General features: G+C 41.6%; 2 protein-coding genes across 2 annotated transcripts in view; one reads left to right on the top strand and one right to left on the bottom strand.

Moving 5' to 3' along the window:
• Positions 1-11734, top strand: part of ADAM17 (ADAM metallopeptidase domain 17) — a 30703-nt gene extending 18969 nt beyond the window's left edge. Inside the window, exons 13-19 of the mRNA XM_063125148.1 lie at positions 1971-2074; positions 2976-3110; positions 3767-3897; positions 5108-5186; positions 7853-7941; positions 8915-8971; positions 9731-11734. Coding sequence (XP_062981218.1) covers positions 1971-2074; positions 2976-3110; positions 3767-3897; positions 5108-5186; positions 7853-7941; positions 8915-8971; positions 9731-10084 — 949 coding nt within the window. The 3' untranslated portion in view covers positions 10085-11734. The remainder of the gene's footprint in view (positions 1-1970; positions 2075-2975; positions 3111-3766; positions 3898-5107; positions 5187-7852; positions 7942-8914; positions 8972-9730) is intronic.
• A 2132-nt stretch (positions 11735-13866) lies between these two features.
• IAH1 (isoamyl acetate hydrolyzing esterase 1 (putative)) lies at positions 13867-21646 on the bottom strand. Its single transcript, XM_063125827.1, has 6 exons — positions 21540-21646; positions 19347-19399; positions 18748-18896; positions 16383-16544; positions 14555-14676; positions 13867-14076 (listed from the first exon to the last, which is right to left on the bottom strand). The coding sequence occupies exons 1-6, from the start codon at positions 21618-21620 to the stop codon at positions 13897-13899; spliced, it is 747 nt and encodes a 248-aa protein (XP_062981897.1). The 5' UTR covers positions 21621-21646; the 3' UTR covers positions 13867-13896.
• Between the last annotated feature and the right edge of the window lie 800 nt (positions 21647-22446).

Raw genomic sequence — 22446 nt, 5'->3', positions numbered from 1 at the left:
AGTGAGGTGCTGAGCTAAGTCTGTGGTCAGAACCATGTCATCTGCATAAAGCCCTAGCAAATGAACCTCATTTTCTATTTTTACCCCTGTAATATTTGGATTGTCTCAAAGGTTTTGTGCCAGGGGTTCCAATGCTAGTATAAATAATAATGGTGAAAGAGGGTGTCCTTGTTTTGTGCCTTGCCTTAGATCTGTTTTATATGAATTTACGTTGTTTACGCTAATCGTTGCTGTGGAGTCACTATATATTTTACCTATTACATTAAGAAATTTCTGTTCAAATTTCATCAAATCCTAACACAAATATGACCATTCCACGTAATCAAAGGCCTTGAGTATATCTAGAGACATTACCGGTAAAGTTGATTTATTTATCTTGGAATGATATAATAAATTTAATAATTTCTGAATAGAGTCTGAGATTTGATGTCAGGGAACAAAACCTGTGTGGTCTGGGTGGATATACTTGCTAATAATCCTCTTCAGACAATTGGCCAAAACAGCAGTAAAGATTTTGTAGTCCAAATTTAGCAGGATTATTGGTCTGTATGTTTCGACACATGATGGATCTTTGAAAAGGTTAGGGTATCACCACCATTTTTGAGTGCTTCCAAGTCCCTGGGAGAGGCATCCCTTTTATTATATCATTGAATATTCTGACGAGGTATGGATTAAACATTTCTTGAAAATGTTTATAGAATATTGCTGTATATCCATCCAGCCCTGGTGATTTACCTGTTTTAAGGTTTCTAATTACTCCTTGGACCTCCTCTAAATTCACTTCTGCACTCATGGATCTCACTTTTTTACCGTCTAAAGCTGGTAACTTTATTGGATTTAAATATTGTTTGATGGCTTCTTCTGATGGGTTGGATGACTTGTATAAATCCGAATAAAATTCTGCATATTTTTTGCAGATCTGTCCGAATAAGATATCCTTTTGTCTCCTTTCCCCCTCAAATACCAGACCATTTTCTTTTCCTGTTTTTTTCATATTAGACATTATTTTTGATCCCCTTCCTCCAAATTCCTACAACTTTTGTCTAAAATAAATCACACTGTGTGCTATTTGATTAATTTCCATGACATCTAACTCCCTACATTTTCTCTCCAGTAGCTGATATACCGTATTTGATCCAAGCCTCTTATATTTATCCCGAAGACCTTCTGTTTCCTTTTTAATATCCACTCCAGCCAACTCTCTTCTTTTTTTCAGAATTGCCCCAGCCTTCATACAATGGCTCCTCATTACTGCCTCCATTGTATCCCATAGAAGGCTGCTTGAAATATTTTCATCTTCATTGTCTCAGAAATCATTCTTTAGCTCCTCCAATAGCCACTTTCTTATACTGTTTTCTGTCATTAGATTGGAATTAAATGCCCATGTTGGCATGGCCTGTGTAAGGTGTAGGGGTCCTAAAATTGCTATAATTTGAGCATGGTCTGTTATTCTGATATGTGAATGTAAAACTTTGATCTCCTGAGTGCAGTTCTCCCCGTAAGTCCTAGATATCCCATTTTTGAAAAATTCTTAGCAGCTTTAATTGTTGTTTCAGCTTTGACCCTGCTCTCATCTCTTTTCCTGTACTGTAAAGGTCCTTACTTGAGGGCCCTTTTTACATTCCAATTCAAATCCCCTCCCAGCAGCAGCTCCCTCTGAGAAAACACCTTTACCTTTTTTTAAGTCTTGTTTATGAATTTCAATTGTCCTGTATTTGGTGCATATATTGAATCCAATGTTGTCAATTTATCCCCCTCCAATTTCCCTTCAACAAACACAAACCTACCATCTTTATCCATTAGTGTTTTGGTTACTACAAAATCCAGCTGCGGGCTAAGGATGACCGCAACTTCCCTTGATTTAGCATTACTTGAGACCCCATTTCTGTGCCACTCTTCCTTTGGCTGTTTCTACGGATTTGTAAATTTTCAGACTTTAGCTTATTCTTTCTCCCTTCCTCCTTTCCCAGTGATCGGAACAGTCCCTGCTGTAAAGGATGCCAATTTGAAAGTGCACAAAAGAAGTGCCAGGAAGCCATCAATGCTACTTGTAAAGGAGAGTCCTATTGCACAGGTACATCCTTATATGTTTTTATTTACTTATGATTTTGTCCCAGGCCTCTCTTTAAGCTGATGTCTTTGCAACTTTCCTAATTTCTGTTTTCATTAGTACAGCCTAACATAGAGGACAGAGTTTTAATGGTGACCCAAGAATGCTCCATTCAAAGAGGTGTCTGCTTCTGAAATAGGAACTGCTTGAAAAATATGCATGGCAATAAACAGGAGTGGGGAACAATTTCTGTCAAGGGCTGCATTCCCTCGGGTATAATCTGTGAAGGCCCACATGGTGGCATCGGACAGGGCCATAGCCAAAAGTGGGTGGAATTTGCAGCATTGCATAATGGCCTCTCCGTCTGTGTGGCACCCATACTGCCCTATATATTTCTGTTTTGTCTCCCTATCCATTTATGGATCCCTTTGTCTGTCTGTTTTGCCTGCCCCCTTCTTTTCCCTCTCCACCAGAAATCTGAACTGCTTGCTTGCAGAGGGCTCCCCCTCTCCTTCCATTGCTGCATCTCTTCTGCCTCCTGCCCCCATTTTCCCCTCCAACCAGATATTTGAGGAGAGGAAGAGAAGAAAAAGAAAAGTAGGTCTTTGGGTGGGTGGGAGTCCAGGTCATACACATGCAAGCTTTTAGAGGGTGTGTGTGTGCAGGTGTCAAACTTGGTTGTAACCTTGTTAGGAGGTCTTAGCCCAAAGTTTCCTGCTGCAGCAGTGTCTAGGCTATTCTTTTAGCTAGCCATTCCCTGTCTCAGCTCCTCCTCTTGGTATCTATGTTAGGAAGCTTCCTGAGGGAGACCTCTAGACTCTCTCCATGAATGAATTTGTGAGGATCTTTTCCCTGCCCCTACCAGGTCATAGAAGTTAGTCTGTCATTTCCTAAGTGTGCATATCCTAATGCCGTCTGTTCCTAGGCAATAGCAGTGACTGCCCTCCCCCTGGGAATGCTCCGGATGACACCGTCTGTGTGGATTTGGGCAAGTGCAAAGATGGGGGATGCGTACCTTTCTGTGAGAGGGAGAAAAACCTGCGTTCATGTGCCTGCAACGGTGAGGAGAACATTCTCTTCTGGATTTCCTCCTTGGACTCAGAGCTGGGGCTGCTCAGGCCAGGGCTCAATTACTTGTCTCTGAAAAATAATCAGAGCAGGATGAAAGAGATCCACATGAAGTTTTTAGTGCCACTCTTTGGGCCCATTTAAATGCCATGTTTTATTTGTCATGGCTCTTCCTTAGTTGGACTGATCAATAGGAAAGCTTTAAATATCTGTTGCAAGTGGGACTAAGTCCTGCCTGTCTTGGATAGCTCCACTTTAAGCTAAGGTTTAATGAGGTCCTTTTGCCTTTCTCACCCTCATGGATGGGCTATTTTGCAAGCTTTATGGTTGCTCATGTTTGAGTAACGAAAAAAGCTTGATCATAAAATCATGTCTTCTTTAGGAACAGGATGAATTAATTCAGGGGTAGGCAGCCTAGTGCCCTCCATATGCCTTGGTCCTTTGCTCTCGAAACCCTCAGCCAGCATGGCCAGGAGTCAAGGATTCTGGGAATTATAGTCCCAAAATGTCTGCAGGGCACCAGTTGCTTACTCCTGATTTAATTGAAAAGACATGTGATTGAAAATGACTTTATGCATGAAAGAAAGTAATGCATTAATAGCAACAACAACAGTAACCCTCTAGTTGAGATATTTTGCTTTACTTCAGAAACGGATAACTCCTGCAAGGTCTGCTGTCGGGATGGGCTTGGGAGATGCAGCCCATATGTTGATGCCAACCAAAACTTCTTATATTTGAGGAAGGGAAAGCCATGCACTGTGGGATTCTGTGACATGAATGTGAGTATATATACATCACCAGGGTATGATATTTGGCTTCCCCAAAGCACCCTATTCTTCTCTGCTCTTGGATATTGGCACTAAACCCTAAATATTTGCCATCTAAAATAGTTGACTGTTCTTTGTTGTGAGAACAAACATTCTGTTACAATAGTTATGTATCTGCTGCCCGGTATATGTGTTTTCTGGCTTTTTCTACTATTTGTTCCATCTACTTGTTTTTCCCTTTCTCTTTATCATTTGTGAGATCCTGTCTTTTTGTCTTTGCATAGCGCTGGGAGCAAGTAACTTTTCCCCCTACACCCCACGCTGCATAGCCTCTATCTAAGGAACACATCTTACTGTGGATAGTAGCCAGGGTCCAAAGAACTGCCCGATGAGTTTCACATACCAAAAGTGCCTTTAGGCTGATTTTTCTCGAACATCCACATGTTGAACTGCTTCCAAAACTTTCCAACGCAATCTGAGATGTGGCATGGGGTCTACTGTTTAAAGAGAAAAAAACTTAAATTGGAGCATGCCTAAAGTAGTGGACTGCACTCAACATCCTTGTTCGCACATAACAAACTATAAGTTAGTTGGGGTTCTCCCACAACAAATCATGAGTTCAAACTCTGTGTTGTTTCCCCCTCAACAGCGTAGAATTCTAGGTTTGCATGTCATGCGGAACAATTCAAGAATGGGGTTGTTTACAAAAGCTGTTGTAAAACAGAAGTTGTGACACACGGAAGGCAGTTCTCTTGCTCCAGCATGACCCCAACTGAATGGGTTATTTAACCCATAGCTGGTTGTTACATGCAAACCAGGTTAATGTGTTCCAGCCACATCGTATGCACACAGAAGGGTGTGGTCAGGCAGCAGGCCCAGAAGGTAGCTACTTGTTCCCCAGGGGCAGAAAGCACTAGTTTAAGAATGCTCTGTATTTCTGTCTTTAATTCCAATTATATTTCCCCTTCATAATCTGCTTTGCAACAACAGTATAGTCAATACAAATCTACCAAAAGCCCTATTTGTTTCTTATTTCATATTAATAATTGCATGACATTTATGCTAAAACCATAGTATTAATAAACCCGTACTTTCTGCTGCATTTAAAGGAGCTTCTCTTATCTCTCTCTACCCTGCAAAACATGTCCCATTTCCTCCTGATAGAGTGGTTGAAGTTCGCATTGCATAAGGTGGCTTTCTAAGCCAACGTTGTGTCTTGCAGGGTAAATGTGAGAAGCGTGTGCAGGATGTGATTGAACGACTTTGGGTTTTCATTGATCAACTTAGCATCAATACATTTGGTAAGCTACACTTATTCGGCAACTTGAAATCCACAAGTCCTGTTCTTAAGCCTCCTATTCTCCATTTAATGCATTGATATCTTTGATTTCAGAGTATGAGTGTTGAAAATGGGTACTTCTATTGTTAGTCTTTAATGTCATGAGTAATGATAATTAATGTTGACGTAAGGTGGTGATGCTGATTTTGAAGTAAAGTGCAAAACTACATGCATTTTTATATATGTAGTTGCGTTAAAATAGTGCACTTTAGAAAAAAAACAACCCTTCTGAATACTTTCTCCAAACTGGAGAGATGCTTCTTGCCTCATAATGTAATCAGATCATGAAAGGGCTGAGCATATTACTTTACTTCTATGATGCCCTTGAGAGCTGTCTTCTTGGTGGACGGGTGGGATCTAAATCAAATTAAAAAAATTGCATCATATTTAAGAACATTGATCTATGTTTCATGGTTATTTCAAAGAACATCTGTTTGGCGAATAGTAAGAAACTAAGAATTTCTTTGCTTGAATCAGGCCAATATCTGTCTTAGTGCAGGGTTATGCAGTCCTTTTAGCCCTTGGGTACATTTAGCAATTTGATAAACTGTCCTGGGCACCACCACAAAATGGCTGCCATATGAAGAATGACAAAGGACAAGTGATATGCCCAAAAGGCAGGTTACAAGGCAGAGGTGGACTCCGATCCCCGACACACTGAACAACCCATTTGAACACACAGTTTTCAGCCCCAATGAAAATCTGTTTCATAGCAAAATGTGTGATTATTTTAAGTGGGCGGGTAGAGCACCTTGGCAGGTGCCAAAAAAGTTGTCTGGGAGCACATTGGTGCCTATGGGCACCGTGTTGCCTGGCCCTAGTCTGTGGTGTGTTTTCTGACACTGGTCAGCCAGATAACTCTGGAGGTTCTCTAGCAAGGATGAAGGTGTGTGCGTGTGTGTGTGTGTATATCTGTCCCTCCATGGCACACAGAGGTATATTGCCCTTGAACAAGGGGTTCTATTTTACTTATGGTGGTTAATAGTTAGTAGACCGTCCTCCATGAATTTGCCCCATCTTTTCCAAAGCTCTCTATTAAGCTAATGGCCATCACTACATCTTGTAACCATGAATTCAATAATTTTCTTTATGCATTGAACAAGTGGGCCTCACAACATAACTGTAGTGTGCTGTGCTCCTCTTCACTGTTCTAGTCTTTTCTCTCAACGCTCAGCTAGCATTCTGTGACCACTGAGCATGCTCAGTCCTCATAGGGCTGGTTTCCCTACTGGGGTTTTTCTAAAGCTTTCCCCCATACTTACGCACATCTTGGGGTTCCCCCAAGACTGCTTCTACCTGCTTCTTTCACAGTGGTGCTGTCATTTTGGCTACGTAAAGATCCACATCCAGACACTGAGTTTGCTATTAGTGTAGAGGGACTGATGAAGTACTTCCTTTTTCTCTCTCCAGATCCTTGGGTGACTCTCTGAATTGTTTATGGATTAAAAAACCCAGAGACCCAGTTCACATGTCACAGTGGCACTTTGTGGATTTCTGGTTTGAAAAACACCCTATGAATGTCTACAAACGTTTATAGGTAGTGTGATGTGTGAACCTGGACACTCTGGGTTGCAACCCATAGTTAACCTACAATTTCTGTTTGGGTTAGCTCTGGGTTGTTTAGGGATTAAACAACCCAGAGCTAACTCAAACAGAAATTGTAGGTTAACTATGGGTTATTTAACCCATAAATACCCCAGAGTTTAGGGTTCATGCATCAAGGAGTTGATAACTGAAAGCAGAAATGCTGAGTGTGCTGGAGGCAGCATACTTGTTGTTTTGCGTATCCCCAGCAATTCTTGGGTTAAACAACCCAGGAATTGCAGTGAGACACATGAATTGGGTCTCTGCGTTCTAGTATTTTGTGAGATCTTGCACTCACACTCGCTATTCATGATTTTATAGTATTCAAAACAACATTGTAATTTAAAAATATATAATGTGTCTTCAGTATAAAAATATATGCATTGGAGATGTAAATATTTTCAATCTGTGGTGACAAATTAAAGCTCATAAGTGGAATAACTCAGTACTTACTAAACATTTATTTCATACCAGCAGGGTGTTGGGCATTGTACAGATCTAAATATGTAGTATTGTAAATAGCAAAGGTAACTGGTCATATTCACTTGAAAAAGAAAGCAAATATTGCATGCATACTTAAAAAGAGGGAAAGAATTCATAGTCTCAGAAGACGGGACAACCAGTTGATTTAAGTTAGAAAAAGGAAATAAACTATAGAAGCCTTTCACTGAACTTCATGAAACAAAAAAAGTAGGAAACATAATTTCCTTGTGTGTAACTTCTTTTCCTCAGCACAGGTAAAGTAGATCTTAATTTCATTTCAAAGCTTATGATCATACTATAATTTTGCAAATTTGCATGTAATGAGGTACACAGCAGTAAAACACAACCCCTGGAGAAGTGAGAGAGCCTGGCTTTAAGCATTTTGAAGATTACATTGTTTTAACATATTGTTCAGTGTTGAGCTAATTATGTGATCCTGTGACATCAAATGGACTAGTCACTTGAAAGTGACGTGTAGGATTGGGCTCTTAACTCTGTACCTGAAGATATTTTGTTTGTCTCAGATTATTAGTTTTGGTTATCTCTTCTTTTTTTAAACAGGGAAATTTTTAGCAGACAACATAGTGGGATCTGTGCTTGTATTCTCCTTAATATTTTGGATTCCTCTAAGTATTCTTGTACACTTTGTGGTAAGTTTAAAGTTAAATCAGATTTTTAAAATGTCTTAAATTAAAGTGTGCTGTTATGTGCATTTGCACAGTAATAGATATAAGTGTTCTAACTAACGAAGTAAATTTATATCATTATAAACTCCAACATATTTAGCTCATGTGCAGATATATTTACCTTGAGTTTACACATAGACTTTATTCTGGGTATTTAAACATTTGATTCTTGGACCTCTGAATAATGTGACGTTCCTCACCTCTGAAAATCTGGGCATGTTTCATTTCTAAACATTTGCTGCTTTTTTAAAAAAGAACGTATTCAAGTTTTGCAGAGGAGTCATTTAAAAAGAAGTTCTAATATCCCTATTTTATTATTTATTTACAATATTTATATAACACCCTATCTAAAATAGATTCTGGAGTGATGAACATAGGAATAAAACAGTAAAAAGATCCCTATGAAAATCAAACTCTGTGTTATTCTTCGATGCAGGAGGGAAATTACATGTATACTATGCGGGACAGTGAGGGGAATGTCTGGTTGCTGATTCAAAGGTCCCAACAACTGGTTTATCTGTGCAAAAAGAGTTGTTTGCAAGATTTGATTTTCTCATGATTGAAATAGAATCATAGAAAAGCAGAGTTGGAAGGGGCCTACAAGGCCATCGAGTCCAACCCCCTGTTCAATGCAGGAATCCACCCTAAAGCATCCCTGACAGATGGTTGTCCAGCTGCCTCTTGAATGTCTCTAATGTGGGAGAGCCCACAATGACATGTGACCTTCTGTAAGTCCTGTCCTCCTGTTTCACTGCTTACAGAAACCTGCTCACTTCACATGAGCATTTGTCTCCATGGGTAACTGGCTACACTAATATCTACACTGGCTCTGATTCTGATTTGGCCACATCTTATAAAATAGTCAGATAATGGATGTGTGTGCTTTGTAATCGGTTGCTTCCGCAGCTGACTTGTTACTTTTTCCTTTTTTTAATAGGACAAGAAGCTGGATAGGCAGTATGAAGAGAACACCAAATCTCTGTTTGGTCCTAGTGTAAGTTTGCTTTGTGCGAAGGACGTCTTCAATACAGTATTTGTTTAGAAAACATACACCAACAGAGGCTTATAAAGATTTCTAAGTACTGAGAACAAGGTCTTACGTTTTAATGTCTTTCCCTGAAGAAATGTTTCTTCCACAGCTAGATGTACTTCCTGTAAACTGACAAAGCCTTGCTGAAGGGTGGTCCATACAGCTCTATAAATAAATCAGCAAATCATACATGTATTTAAGTCCTGATTTTCCTTTTTGATGTTTTAATGCATTTTGTTTGACTGAATACTCTTTCTCAAGTACTAGGGATACCATACCTAGATTCTGTACCCTGTGCATTTGCTCTTGTCTAGTTCTGTTATTTTGGTCCTACTGTATTGATGTTCAGACAGTTAGTTTCAGTGATCTACCCCCACATTGCTCTGCCCTATATCTGTAGTTGCTTCACAGTGTTTTATTTAGACTCACGGCGTATAGTAAATTACCATTCTTAAAGATAACTTACCCTCTTCTCACCACCAATGCTAGGATTGTTGGTTTCCAGAATTCTGAGGTTGAAAGTAATAGTAGTTGAAAGTGGTAGTAGTCCATCTTCAACCATCAGGTTTGAATCCTGGTACTAGGACTTGTTTCCACTTAAAAACGTATTCTGAAGGTAAGGTCGTTTCCAGACAGATGATCTGCAAACAGCTTAGGGAGCGACCTCAGATAATGAAAAGTCTGGGCTTTGCACAGCTATACTTACTGCTTGTCTCATTGCAGAATGTCGAGATGTTAAGCAGCATGGATTCAGCTTCTGTCCGAATCATCAAGCCCTTTCCTGTTGCACCATCTACAAGTCGGCATCAGCCCCTGCAACCTATTGTCCCAGTGTCTGTGGCACCAGCGGCTCCAAAACTGGACCACCAAAGAATGGACACGATTCAAGAGGATCCAAGCACAGACTCTCATATGGAGGATGACGATTGTTTTGATAAGGATCCTTTTCCAAACAACACCACAACTGCCAAGTCGTTTGAAGATCTTACAGATCATCCTGTCACGAGGAGTGAGAAAGCTTCGTCCTTCAAATTACAACGACAACATAGAGTGGACAGCAAGGAAACAGAATGCTAGTCCCTCGCTGCCTTTTGAGCTGATGACTCTGATGTGCAAAATCATGTTGAACTAGTTGATCTAAAGCCATTTCAGTCTAAATATCATTTGGATGTGTATATATGTATTGAGAAATGGAAACGGGGAAGTGACCTACTGCAGATGCTGGCCATATGTATGATCTTCCTTGGTTTCAAGATACTACTTAGAAATAACACACAAAGTAAAGTCTCAAGTATATTGAACCTTTTTGAATCTTTTCTATAGTCTTGATTTAAACATTTCCTTCAGCCTGTGGCATAGAGGCATACCCTGCCTAACACAAGATTGCATACTTAGTATTTTTATAATATAGCTTCTTGTAGTTGAGCAGCACTACTAATTAAATTTTCTTGTTTTAGAATATAAAAGCACAAAATTTAATGACTTTTCTTCCTCTATTGGAGCTTTCAGAAGTCAAAAATTACCATTAAAACACACGGTATTTTTTCTTTTAAAATGAAAAATGAGGTGAACATTTTGACATAACTGAGACTTATGAAGGGTGCAAGGAGATTGAGCTCAATCTTTAGAGCAACACAGCAATTAATTACTTAATTGCAGATCTTAGAACCTGATGTTTTCATGGTAATTTGTAATAAGGCTTTTTAATTATGCAGCTTTTCACCAGAATAGACCTAACAAACCTTACCTTCTGTGTTTGTGTGTGTGTGTTTTAGCAGTGTGCATAGCACTGTGCCTGATTGTGGCCTTTATTGGAAAATGAAGTGGCTAAAATGTGTATTGTAACTTCACTCCTTTGGCTGTGGGGGAGAGAATATTATTCCAGTGTGCTTAAACAAATGTCTGTCTGCCAAAATTTAAGGGATAAAAATAAATGATCAAAGCTTTCATGTAATATAAATCTAGAAAGAAGACTTTGTAAAGTTTTCGGTTGAAAGTGTATAGATGTGCAGTGTCTGGGGCATTTGCATGCTTGCACTATAATCCATTTAGCATTGCATTTGTGCAACTCATTATTTCCAGGAGTTGTGCTTGTTGGATTGCACGTCTTAGTCCCTGATGCAGTGAGGACAGAGGTGCAAACGAATTGCTGTACATGGATAACCTCTCCCAGCAGCCTGGCTTGAATTAGCAGTTCTCATCCCTCTCCTGAGATCTACAAGTCGTATGCCTCTTGCTGCATTCATCCCTTTTTCTTTTCCCTTAGGGGTGAGAACTGAGATGGTACAAATATCCTCTCTCCCTGTAATCTTGGCAGAAAGAGATCTGATCTCTGGATCAGGGCCCATAACTATAGAAATGCACCGGCCATAATAAAGTGAAAAACATAGTATTATTTCTGCTTGGAGAGCTGTTTTGCCACATTAAAAGTTTTATTTGTACAAATATAAGTATTTAATAGTTGGATCAAATGCCAGCTAAAAATGTAAAAACCAAAACCTTTAATTATGAAAATCTTGTATTCTTTCATATCTGATGGAGATTAACCAAACCTGTGACAAATGTGCATTTTTCATGGATACTTGTTGCACTAATACTTGAACTTTGCCTTTTTTTGGAATTTGTACCTATAGTCTGGTAATTTTTAGATTTCATACACAGTTGTAAACTTTGTGTGAGGAGTGGAAACTCCCAGTACAATGTAATAAAATGTTTTTTTTACAAAAATTCAAGTGCTTTATTTGAAACCTATAACTTGCTTCTGATAATTGGAACTTGTACCTAGTACTTTTAATGGAATGTTGGTTCAAAACGTGCTGATAAGCATAGAATTCTTTTACAGAAGGACAATGGCCTGGTTCAGACAACGCACTAAACCATGCTGCTTAACCACAAAATGGTTAATGGACTGCATTAAGGTCAATGCATTCCATTAACCATTTTGTGGTTAAGCAGCATGGTTTAGCATGTTGTCAGAACCAGGCCTATGTGTGCAGGTTGACTTCTTTCTGTTGCAAACATGTGATTGAAACTTAAGTGTATGCTGCCATGTATGCCTGTAATGACCAAGGAACTCATGGGCTAGAACTGCTCCACCAAAGCTGCTGCATCCAATGCAATGGGACTTAAGTGAGGCTAACGTTGGTTGCAACCCATTGGATGCAACTTTATAGATTTAACTCCACCTGTTGTTGGACTCTGAAAATTGGTAGACAGAATTTTTTAGTTTTAGAAGACTGATAAGCATCCTGATTAAATCTTTCCTACACTACTAATGCATCTCAGGTTCATGGCAGCAATGGCATGGGAAGGGCTGTAACTCAATGGTAGAGCACCTGCTTTGGATGCAGAAGATCCTAAGCATCTCCAGGTAGGGCTGGGAAAAATTGTGCCTCAAACCCCGGAAAGCCGCTACCAGTCAGTGTCAACACCACTGGGCTGCATCTACTGATGGTCTGACTCCGTATAAGGTAGGGACCTATGTTCTTGTTCCTAAATATGCAGCTGAAGCCAACTTCTGGCAGTGCTAGAATGCAGCAACACAACCAGAAGTAGAGTACTGGGGAAATTAATGATACACTTGCACTAAGGCTTGATTTGGAGCTAATCTAATGAGAGGATACTTCATTGCCAAACCTTTTATGAATATGGCTTGCACTGATATGCACATTCTAATTTTGACTAGGTGCCTGGAGGCAACCGGTTCTGACAGCTGCTACAGCTGCCTAGCACTACAGAACTGCCATTTACCTTTTCTTTGTCTTGCACTATCATGCCTTTGTTTCAAGAAAGAAAAAGCAAGGAAGCTGCATCAGTAGATAATTGAGAGCACAGAGGAAGGAAGGCCTGAGCAAGCTTCTCCAGACTTGGTGCCAAAGACTTATAATTCTGCTGCCGTAAATCAATTGATTTGATTTAGCATATTCATTTGATTTACGTTTACTGAATATATTAGAAAAGTGTTACCTTTGCATGCTATCTAAATACCTCAAGCTATTTCTATTAGCCAAAAGCAGCTGAACTGAAATATTTGATTAGGGAGAAGAAATCAATAAAGTACAGTGTGGCTTAAGTGTTTTGTTCAAATTTAGAACTATTTGCAAATTTATTTTTATTTGACTGTCTAAATGTTTTAAGTCCGGTCTGGTCAATAGCATACACTTCGCTGATGTGATTTAGATTTTATGGGAGAAAATGGAGTTGCTGAAAACTGTTAATGTAAGCACAGTAATGGTAAATTCATTTTAGCATATTTGAAGAGCTGTGTTCTTAACTATATATAATTTCTAAAGGAAGTCATTTGAAAAATATGCTAATTAAGTTTACAAAGTAATGCATTTAAAAAATGGATTTCCCCCACTCCGGCTCCAAAGGTGGGGGGAGGGCTGTGGCATAGTGTCCACCCTTGCCCCATGGTGAGGACACTACCTTGCTACCTCGGCCCCCCAAGGTCATAAGCATGATCACAGAGTTGTCAGCTGCTGATGGCAGCTTGTCCATCTGGACTGGTTTGTCACTCTCATGCTTGCTCTGACAATTTCGCTATATATCCACTTGCAATACATAGCTGGCAATGAAATATTTTTGCAATATGGTTCTGTCGTCTCTCTGCAGTATTCAAGACTAAATATACGGTTCGTGCTTGTGCATTAAGCAAATAAGCATTACAACCATCTCAGTGGTATACTAAAGCAGATAGATTAGTTAGCAATATGGCTTCAAATTCAATTTAGTGACTGAGCATGCTGGATAGTGCACATATGCATAAGTAGTACTTTTATGGCTAAGTATTACTGTTGAATGGGGGAAAAAAACAAATGGAAAAAAGGAACTTTTATTTTGCATGTGTACAGTTAATACAAGAGCTAGTGTTTTATTACTTTTTCTAATCATGACGATTCCCCCAGAAGACTGGCTTCAGGGTGGAGATGATCTACATCACGCCAGTAGGGAAGCTGCACAGGAAGTGTTGATGTTCTTTGTTCCAGAAGTGACCAGAGCTGGTTTGCTAGAAAATTATTTCCTTCCCCTGATAAATGGAGGCCATCCAACAGATAACAGGAAAAGCCCTAGAATAAAGATTTCAGGAGATGTGATAAATTGTTCTGGTATGTATTGTATTATTGCATTTATATCTCGCCTTTTTTCCTCCAAGGAACCCAAGGCGGCATGCATAATCCTTCTCCTTTCCATTTTATCCCCACAACAACAACCCTGTGAGGTGGGCTGGGCTGAGAGTCTGTGACTGGCCCAAAGTCACCCAGTGGGTTTCCATGGTCAAGTGGGGATTAGAACCCACATCTCCTGACTCCCAGTCCAACACTTTAGCCGCTACACCACACTGGCTCTCTTAAATGATGACATTCAAGAAGGAAATATTCAGATCATCTACTGCCAATCTGCAATATGGACTTTTGGAACCAATCCTGGCTCCAACTAAAGAAATTCGTTTTTTAGAATTATTCTACTACTTACTTTTATGGGCAACATCTCTGTTTCTAACAGCACATTCTGAAAACACAATGTTAAAATTCTGGGATATCATACCTGGTTATTTTTTTGCATAAGTGTCCACAGATCAATGACATCAGTGCCACAGTCTCTAGCTACTTTAACACATGCATTGGCATATTCACCAGTAGTGGAGTTGAAGCGATTTAATTTTTCACCTATTGAGAATTAGGTGGGGGCGGCGGGAGAAAAGACAAACTATGAATGACGACAGAACAAAGTTCAGGTTACAACGAAATGAGTGCTTTGGGGTTTCATTTTATTTTTGCCTGTGGGTAAAATGATCCTATGTTAACTGCCCAGAGAACCTTGGCTATGGGGCGGTATACAAATGTAATAATAAATATAATTATAAATCAAGGTCCAGATCCAGAGACCTTTGAGTGCAACTGTGCACAACTATGCCCACATATGTGGGAGTAAGCCACACTGAAGTCAATGGGATTTAGTCCTGAGTAGACAGGTACAGGGCTGCACTGCTAAGGCTTCACTTCCAATAACATGCTAAACCACAGTTGTTAAGCATTTTGAGCTAAACATTATGGCTTAGTATGTTGTGTGAACCATTCCTAACAATGGCCTGGTTCAGACCACACTCTGGGCTTTCTGGTTAGCTTAACCATGTTCAGCTGTGGTTAATGCTAACCACGTGCAGAATGCTTGCAAACAACACTTTTAATCCTTTTGTGGTTAAGTTTTCCTTAACCTCATGCTAACCACTAAGTGGTTAGTGATTCCTCCAACGGATCCACCCTGTATCTCAGCAGCCCTAGCGCTAGGAGCCCTGGCAGTTACGGCCATCGGTTTAGAGCAGGCACCAATGAAATCAGCAATTGCATGCATTCATCGCCCCGTTTTGCTTTCTGCATGGCCATGCCTGCTATACCTCTACAGTCATCACAGGGGAGGCGGAAACCTTCCAGGACGGCTGTGCTAGATGTGTCATCAGGCAGTGCCGCCACAATAATCAGAACCTGGGGTGTGTGTGTAATGGCACTTCAATGAGGTAGGACAAACGGATGCGTTGTATGGGGAAATTGCAAGTGGGGAGTTTAAAAACTCTGCTGTAAGCATGCTCTACTAGAGCAAAAATCGCTCCAAAAAACTAATGCGAAACACGAAATGGCAGCCTCAACAAGCATATCAATCAGCAGTCCAGAGCAACCATAGAGCTCGCTGGCTAGAGCGGCCCCACCTAGTTAGGAAACTCTGTACGGGAAACTCTATGCCTTAACCATGACCCCTTAACCACAGACACGTGTCAGACAACACTTTTAGCCATGGTTAGTGCCGCTAACCACGCTGCACAACATGGTTACTGAGCCTAACTATAATGTGGTTAATGGGGCAGATGGTTAGGTGAAACGTGTGTCAGACAACACCGTTAACCACAGTTAAGCATTCCGTTAACCATTTTGTGGTTAAGCAGCATGGTTTAGCATGTTGTCTGAATGGGGACTACGGTGGCTACGTAACTAGTTTAAATATGCTCACTAACCATTGGCTGCAAAAGGGTTAGCAGCCTTACCATGGCTTAGCATGTCATCTAAACAGGGTCAGTGTGATTTACTTATTAGGGCAGGGTTGGGGAACTACTTTTGGGTGATCCTGCCGACTTAGCCCTCAGTGGGTCAAATGACGTCAGGGGGACAAGGCCACATCCCTTGGCATCATGTGTTCCCAGGGACCTGGCTTTGCTGTGTGGGTCAAATGGAGTGCTCCCGGATCCAAGTTGGCAGAGCCCATGTGAAGAGGCCAAACAAAAACTTCACTCCTATCATTTCTTAAATTATGCTTGCCATAACTGTTCCAAAACATAGGAAGTATATTTCCTTGGTGTGCTAATGAGGAGCAGACCTCTTACCTTTGGCAATACATTCTTTTTCCCAAGTCATTTCATGAAGGGGTGGTGGTGTCACCAAAATAATTTTATCCTCTGGAATGTCCACAGACTTTAAGTATTGTATCATACTTTTCAAATTGTCGGCATATTCATCCAGTGGAACATGTTGCTTAGGATTCACATCTGTTCAGGGAAGAGAGTTTATATTCAGATAAAATTGTCAATCAAATAAAAATAAATTATACAGTCACAGATCCGTTCAGGTAAAATAAGTCACACTACCTGCCTAAGCAGCATTACCCTAACAGGGTGTGTGAGCATGAATGCTTATCAATAAACAAACTATTTGGAGTTATGGATTCTTGAGAAGAGACACACAGGCAGGTAGAACTGAACGGAAAAGTGGGTCCTTCCATCGCCAGCTGAAGACCTTTTTATTTTCTCAGTATTTTAACACCTAATTTAACTTAAATTTTGCTGTTTTAATTCCTTATGTTAACGTATATCAATTTCTGCTGTGTGGTTTTATCCTGGTTGTGCTTCTTATATTGTATTTTGTATTTGTTGTTTTATTATGCTTTTTTATGGTTTTTGTGAACCGCCCAGAGAGCTTTGGCTATTGGGCGGTATAAAAATGTAATAAATAAATAAATCCTCCCATACCTCAATCCAGCCCTTCCTCTCACTAAGTTATCTGCACTACCTCTAACTTGTCAGCCTGCTTATATAGACTGGAGTCAAAAGCATCTGCAGGGTAGTTTTGATGGATCGATATGCAGAACCACAGCGAAAACATGCTCATGGCCTTATCTTTTACTGGTCCCCTTGTCCACACTGCATGCAGCAGCAAGACTGCAACCAATCCAGGCTGTGGAGTTCCCACATGGGAAGAATTACCCCTTCAAACCGCAATTAAGGCTGCCTGCTTTGTTACACTTCCTAAGCTTCCAGATTACTGTTCATGCACCGAGTGCATAGGAAGCTACCCAAATAAGCCTCCTATTTTCCATATGTTTGGAGACAGAAGCAAGTAAAAACAAAAAGACTGATGAGAGCAAACACAAGCCTGCCCATATACTGAGCCCATCATCGGAACTCCCCCCTGCCCCCACCATCTGTGCTGAGGTGTGTGATAAGGGGAGAAAATTAGGGCTGTGCAAGCCTCGGCCTCAGATTAGGAAATCGGAGGCATTGGCAGCTATTTTATGACAGAATCGCCATTCTAAAGCATAGGCCTGGGACTCCGTAATGGAAGACGAGCGTACAACTCCCAGCATGCACTGTCTGGGAGGGCTGCATTGACCAGGGCCCAGGAACAGTGGGCACTCATGGCATCATTGCTGCCAGTGCAATCGCCAGCCCGCCCAATCCAGGATGCACCAGTCCATGGAGGGATCGCCACACATTCTGTGAGTGTCCTGCAGCCACCTGCTTCCCCTGAGAGCCAAGTGGTGCTGGGAATCCCCAGTTTATCACAGATGGGGATATCATGAGCAGGGGCCTATGGAAGTTGCTCAACCTCTGCAGGGTGGATTGGGCCCCAGAGTAGGCCACAGGTTGTTGTACTCCATATTTTACTGTCTTATTTGAAAGTTGCCTAATAATAATAATAATAATAATAATAATAAATTTATTTCTTACCCGCCTCCTTTTAGAACAGGAATCAATACATCTTAAAAATTCATGATTTAACATTGATCTGGATAGGCCTGCCAGAAAAGGCTAGTCTTTAAAGCTGCATTAAAATCACACAGTTAATTTTACGAATCTCCTCCAGCAGGCCATTCCACAATCTGGGGGCAACAGAAGAAAAGGTCCTCTGGGAAACTGAAGTCAGCCTAGTTTTAGCTGACTGAAGTAAGTTCACCCCAGAGGACCTGAGTGTGCGGGGCGGACTATATGGGAGAAGGCGATCCCGCAAGTAACCTGGACCCAAACCATTTAGGGCTTTAAAGGTAATGACCAACACTTTGTACTTTGCCCGGAAACTAATTGGCAGCCAGTGGAGTGATTTTAATGTTGGTGTAATGTGGTCACCCCTAGGTGTACCGGTGACCAACCTGGCTGCCATATTTTGAACTAGTTGAAGTTTCCGAACTAGGTACAATGGTAGCCCTATGTAGAGCGCATTGCAAAAGTCAAGCCTTGAGGTTACCAGCGCGTGCACTACTGTCTTTAGGTCTTCTGACTCTAAGAAGGGGTGCAGCTGGCATATCAAGAGCCTTGAAAAGACTCTCATTGAAAGATGGCATATAAAGCCTAAAAATAAAAGTTTTTAAAAATAAAATAAAAAGGAGGGCATAGTATGACAGCATTCTCAACTCCAACCTTAATGAAACATTCCGGAGCAGAAGATTTGTGGAGGGAGAAGAATAATACACAACACCTTTTAAAGCACTGTCATTGGCTCCAAAGAAGACCGTTACTGCAATAGTGTTCTTGGCATTAGACTCTTTGTAGATCAGTCTTGGAAGAACGATTTTTGCCCACCTTGTGTTATAACCCGAAAGTCCACGATTCAAAACATCACATTTTCTAAAACAAGCATATATAGATATATAAAGAAACACCACAGTGTAATTACTGCACATGCTGAAATGTTAAAGATTGGTTGGACACTTGTTTAATAGTGCAAACCTGTACATGCCTACTCAGAAGTCTCACTGGAACTTACACCCAAGTAAATATAAGGATTGAAGCACCAGGTCTCTCCCTCTCCTCCCCTAAGTAAACTACATTTCACATTGAAGAGTAAAGAAGCAACATTGCAGATTTCATCGTGTGTGTGTTTGTATCTACACATACAGCTCTCATACATTTTCTATTAAGTAATGGTCTCCTAAAAACTGAGGCTTAATATTTTCAATCTACATTCACTAAAACATAACTCATTGAAGCTTTTGATGCTATACCTCAAATATCTTACTGAGCCTTGAGACATCAATTTGAAAATACAGATGAAACATGGAGTTCAACTCGTCTTACCTAGCTAGTCTGTGAGCAACAGATGCACCCCATCCATTTTCTTGGAAGGAAAACTAGAAGAGAGGGAGGCAATGAACACTGAACTAAAATAAATGTACAGTCACAAGACCTTTCTATTGCCCAGCACACTCCCAGCAGTATTTATATTTATTTATTTATTGCATTTGTATACCGCCCCATAGCCAAAGCTGTCTGGGCAGTTCACATAAGATTATGGTTTCTGGGGTAACATCATCACCCCACAATGACCCACACCATTTATCAATGATGGAAACAAATATCCCAATTAAAATTTAGGATAGCTTGGCCATGATCAAACTACGTAACAGGTGGGGTTGTTTCCTTTGGTGATGGTTGCAAGGGGGTGTAGGAAATGTGCCAATTATGCTTTTTAGCACAGGAGTAGGGAAATAAAATTGGGTGGGCTGGGGGGTGGGCTGTGTGACCACCATTGGCGTGCAGACAACAGGTTCAAAGGGTTCAGTTGAACACCCTAATTCGCTGCCACCGCCATGTTGTGGTAGCAGGGCTGGTGCTAGCTGTAGGAAAGAGCGACAAATTCAGCTGCTCCCCACCCCAGTCCTCCTCTGGAAGGCTTTTTTCACCAGGTGTAGCCGCTGCTCCCCCAGCTCACTCGCTTGCTCTTTCACTCACTCACTCAGCCGCTCCCTGCTCAAGGTGGGAGCAGCAGCCATGCTGACATGATGCCGAGGAAGGGACTGTTTCTGTAAGTAGTAAGATTGCCTGGAGCTGCGGATTGGGGCCCTCCCCCCTTCGGAGCTGCTACTGCCCTCCTCTCCTCATCAGCCCTGCAGGTACTGTAATGTTTGGGAGAAAGAGAGAGAGAAGCTGTATGTTTACGTGCCTTCTCTCCTCCTCGTTGCCCCACCGCCCACCCCAGTCTGGCCTCCAGCAAGAGAAAAGAAAGGGGGAAGGGGGGAGAACTGCAATGCCCCCCAGGACCTCCTGGCTAAGGAGGGTTCATTCAGCAGCACCTTTTTCAGAATGCTTGCTAAAACAATTCCTATCTGCCCTTGCTTATTTTAGGGTGTCCAACCCCCTTTTTTCAAGCCGTTCTTTTGGTAAACATGGTATGTGTGCATCTTGTGTCACTTTAAAACAGAGCTGCAGCACAATCCTATGTATGTCTACTCAGAAGTAAGCCCCACTGAGATCAATCAAACTTACTCTGAGGTAAATGTGCATAGGATGCAGCCTGAAAACAAAGAAAGGATGAAAAAAAGACAGGAGAAAAAGAATTGTAGAAATAGAATAACAAGGTAACTGTGGGATATTTAACTATATTTAAAGACAATAAGTACAGTAAAATTTGTGCTCCTCTACTTCAGTCCTAATCAAATAATTACAACAGTGCAGTACAGATTACTTGTTAATTAAAAAAATACAGTTTACTTCAGTTTTCGTTTGTTTGTTTGATGAAGAAAAAGTCCTTTATTACTGTATATTCAATCAATGTTTACCTTAAAAATATTAATCTCTGGCCGAACCATCTAATGAAATGTGCTGCGCACGCCTATGGTGACCACCACCACCCAGCCTTCTATGAGCTATATATAACATCAGGGGCCCATGACGGGTGGATGCTTCTTAGTGTTGCTCTGGAGCACTGAGAAATTAAAAAGGTGGCTAGACCCAGGTAGACAAGACCTGCGACTAGGTAAGTCCACCAGAGCCTATTTATTCATCAGAGGACTCATTACTTAAGCTCCTCAAACCTGGAGCGACCTGAGGGAGTTACAACTCTCTAAAACCAATATTAGGAAAGCGAGGTGCCCCAATCCACCCAGCCTGATTTATAAGGAGAGCACTTCAAGATTCCCCATACTTTGCTTGCTATGATGATGATGATGATGATGATGATGATGACACCCGTCAGAACGAGCTGCTGCTGCTGCTCCCCACCTCTAGAGATGCATTATCCATTGAATTTCTGCTTGCCAGCAGTTCTTAAATAGGGGAGAGGCAGTCACAATTATTGCGTGAGTGAGTGAGTGTGCGTGCGCGTGCAATTTTGTGGGGGGGGGGGAGGAAAGGCGAAGGCCACAGTGGCAGCATAACGGTGCAGCATTTTGAGAAGGGAAAAGCCGGCAGCGAACGACGGGGCCTTTTGCTAGCCCGAGCGTGACTACGTGGACCTCCCGGCTCTTATGCCCACCCAGGCCCGGGGGATACCTCAGTGATTGAGTCTCCGAAAAGAACGATGCGGGGTCGCAGAAGAAGCCGGCTGCAGGCACCAGCCTCAGGCAGAGCCATGGATTCCGTCGCAGCAGCAGCAGCAGCAGCGGAGCTCCTTTAAGGGGCGGACGGGAGGCGGCCCTTTCCCCTTTCGCCTACACCGAGAAGGCGGAAAGGCGGGCGGGGCAGCGACGACAGCGCTGGGCAGCTTCTTTGTGCTCCGCGTGCGTTCAGGCGGGGAGTCGCGCTCGTCGTAGCTGAGGCCCGGAGGTGCAGCGCGGGCTCCGGCCCGCCTCCTTTTGCTCCTTGGAGGCGACAAAGGGAGCATAAAAGCGGAAGAGCAAGCCTCTTGGGTCAGGCCCCAGGCCTAGCCAGCCCAGCAGTTTGTTTCCCGCAATGATCAGTCTCCGGCGAAGTCCACACGCAAGCTGATAAGGGAGATTTTGCCCAGCCATCCTGCATAGTAGCCATTGGTAGCCTTCTGCTCCCGTTAAGTTGTCTAATGCCCGCCTAAACCAAGGTTGGCCATTAGCAAACCTTGCTGTAATAAGTTCAGGCCCCTTGTATGCAGAAGTACTTCCTCTTATGCATCCTGAATCTACTGCCAACGGGTTGTATCCCCTTACATTATTATTTACAGTAGACCTATTGAAGTAAGTGGGACAAGTTGGATCAACATTGGAGTGTCCTCAAGTGCTAGCATTTTTATAGGTATGAAATTGCTGAGAGCCGTTGGGAATTGTAGTTACTGTAACGTGAACGGTTTTGGCTGTGTTTTCTGTTTTTGTTAGGTGCTTGGAGTTCATTTTATGAAGAAAAGTAAGCCATACCTTTCTTTATATATAAAAATGTTTAGATATGTTTCCGTACAGGCTTCAGCTGATAAAGGTTGCTAAGCAACAGT

The sequence above is a fragment of the Elgaria multicarinata genome, chromosome 4 (genome assembly GCF_023053635.1).
Source record: "Elgaria multicarinata webbii isolate HBS135686 ecotype San Diego chromosome 4, rElgMul1.1.pri, whole genome shotgun sequence".
NCBI classification, from domain to species: domain Eukaryota; kingdom Metazoa; phylum Chordata; class Lepidosauria; order Squamata; family Anguidae; genus Elgaria; species Elgaria multicarinata.
The sequence above is the reverse complement of the archived record's forward strand: the minus strand, read 5'-3'. Positions and strand labels throughout refer to the sequence as shown.

Excerpts from the sequence above, each read along its gene's own strand:
- IAH1 (XM_063125827.1), bottom strand. The coding sequence starts at position 21,620 with ATGGCTCTGCCTGAGGCTGGTGCCTGCAGCCGGCTTCTTCTGCGACCC. Across the intron at positions 19,400-21,539 it reads TCGGAGACTCAATCACTGAG|TTTTCCTTCCAAGAAAATGG; the intron begins GTATCCCCCGGG and ends CCTCTCTTCTAG. Across the intron at positions 14,077-14,554 it reads TTATGCAAAAAAATAACCAG|GGCTTTTCCTGTTATCTGTT; the intron begins GTATGATATCCC and ends TCTTTATTCTAG.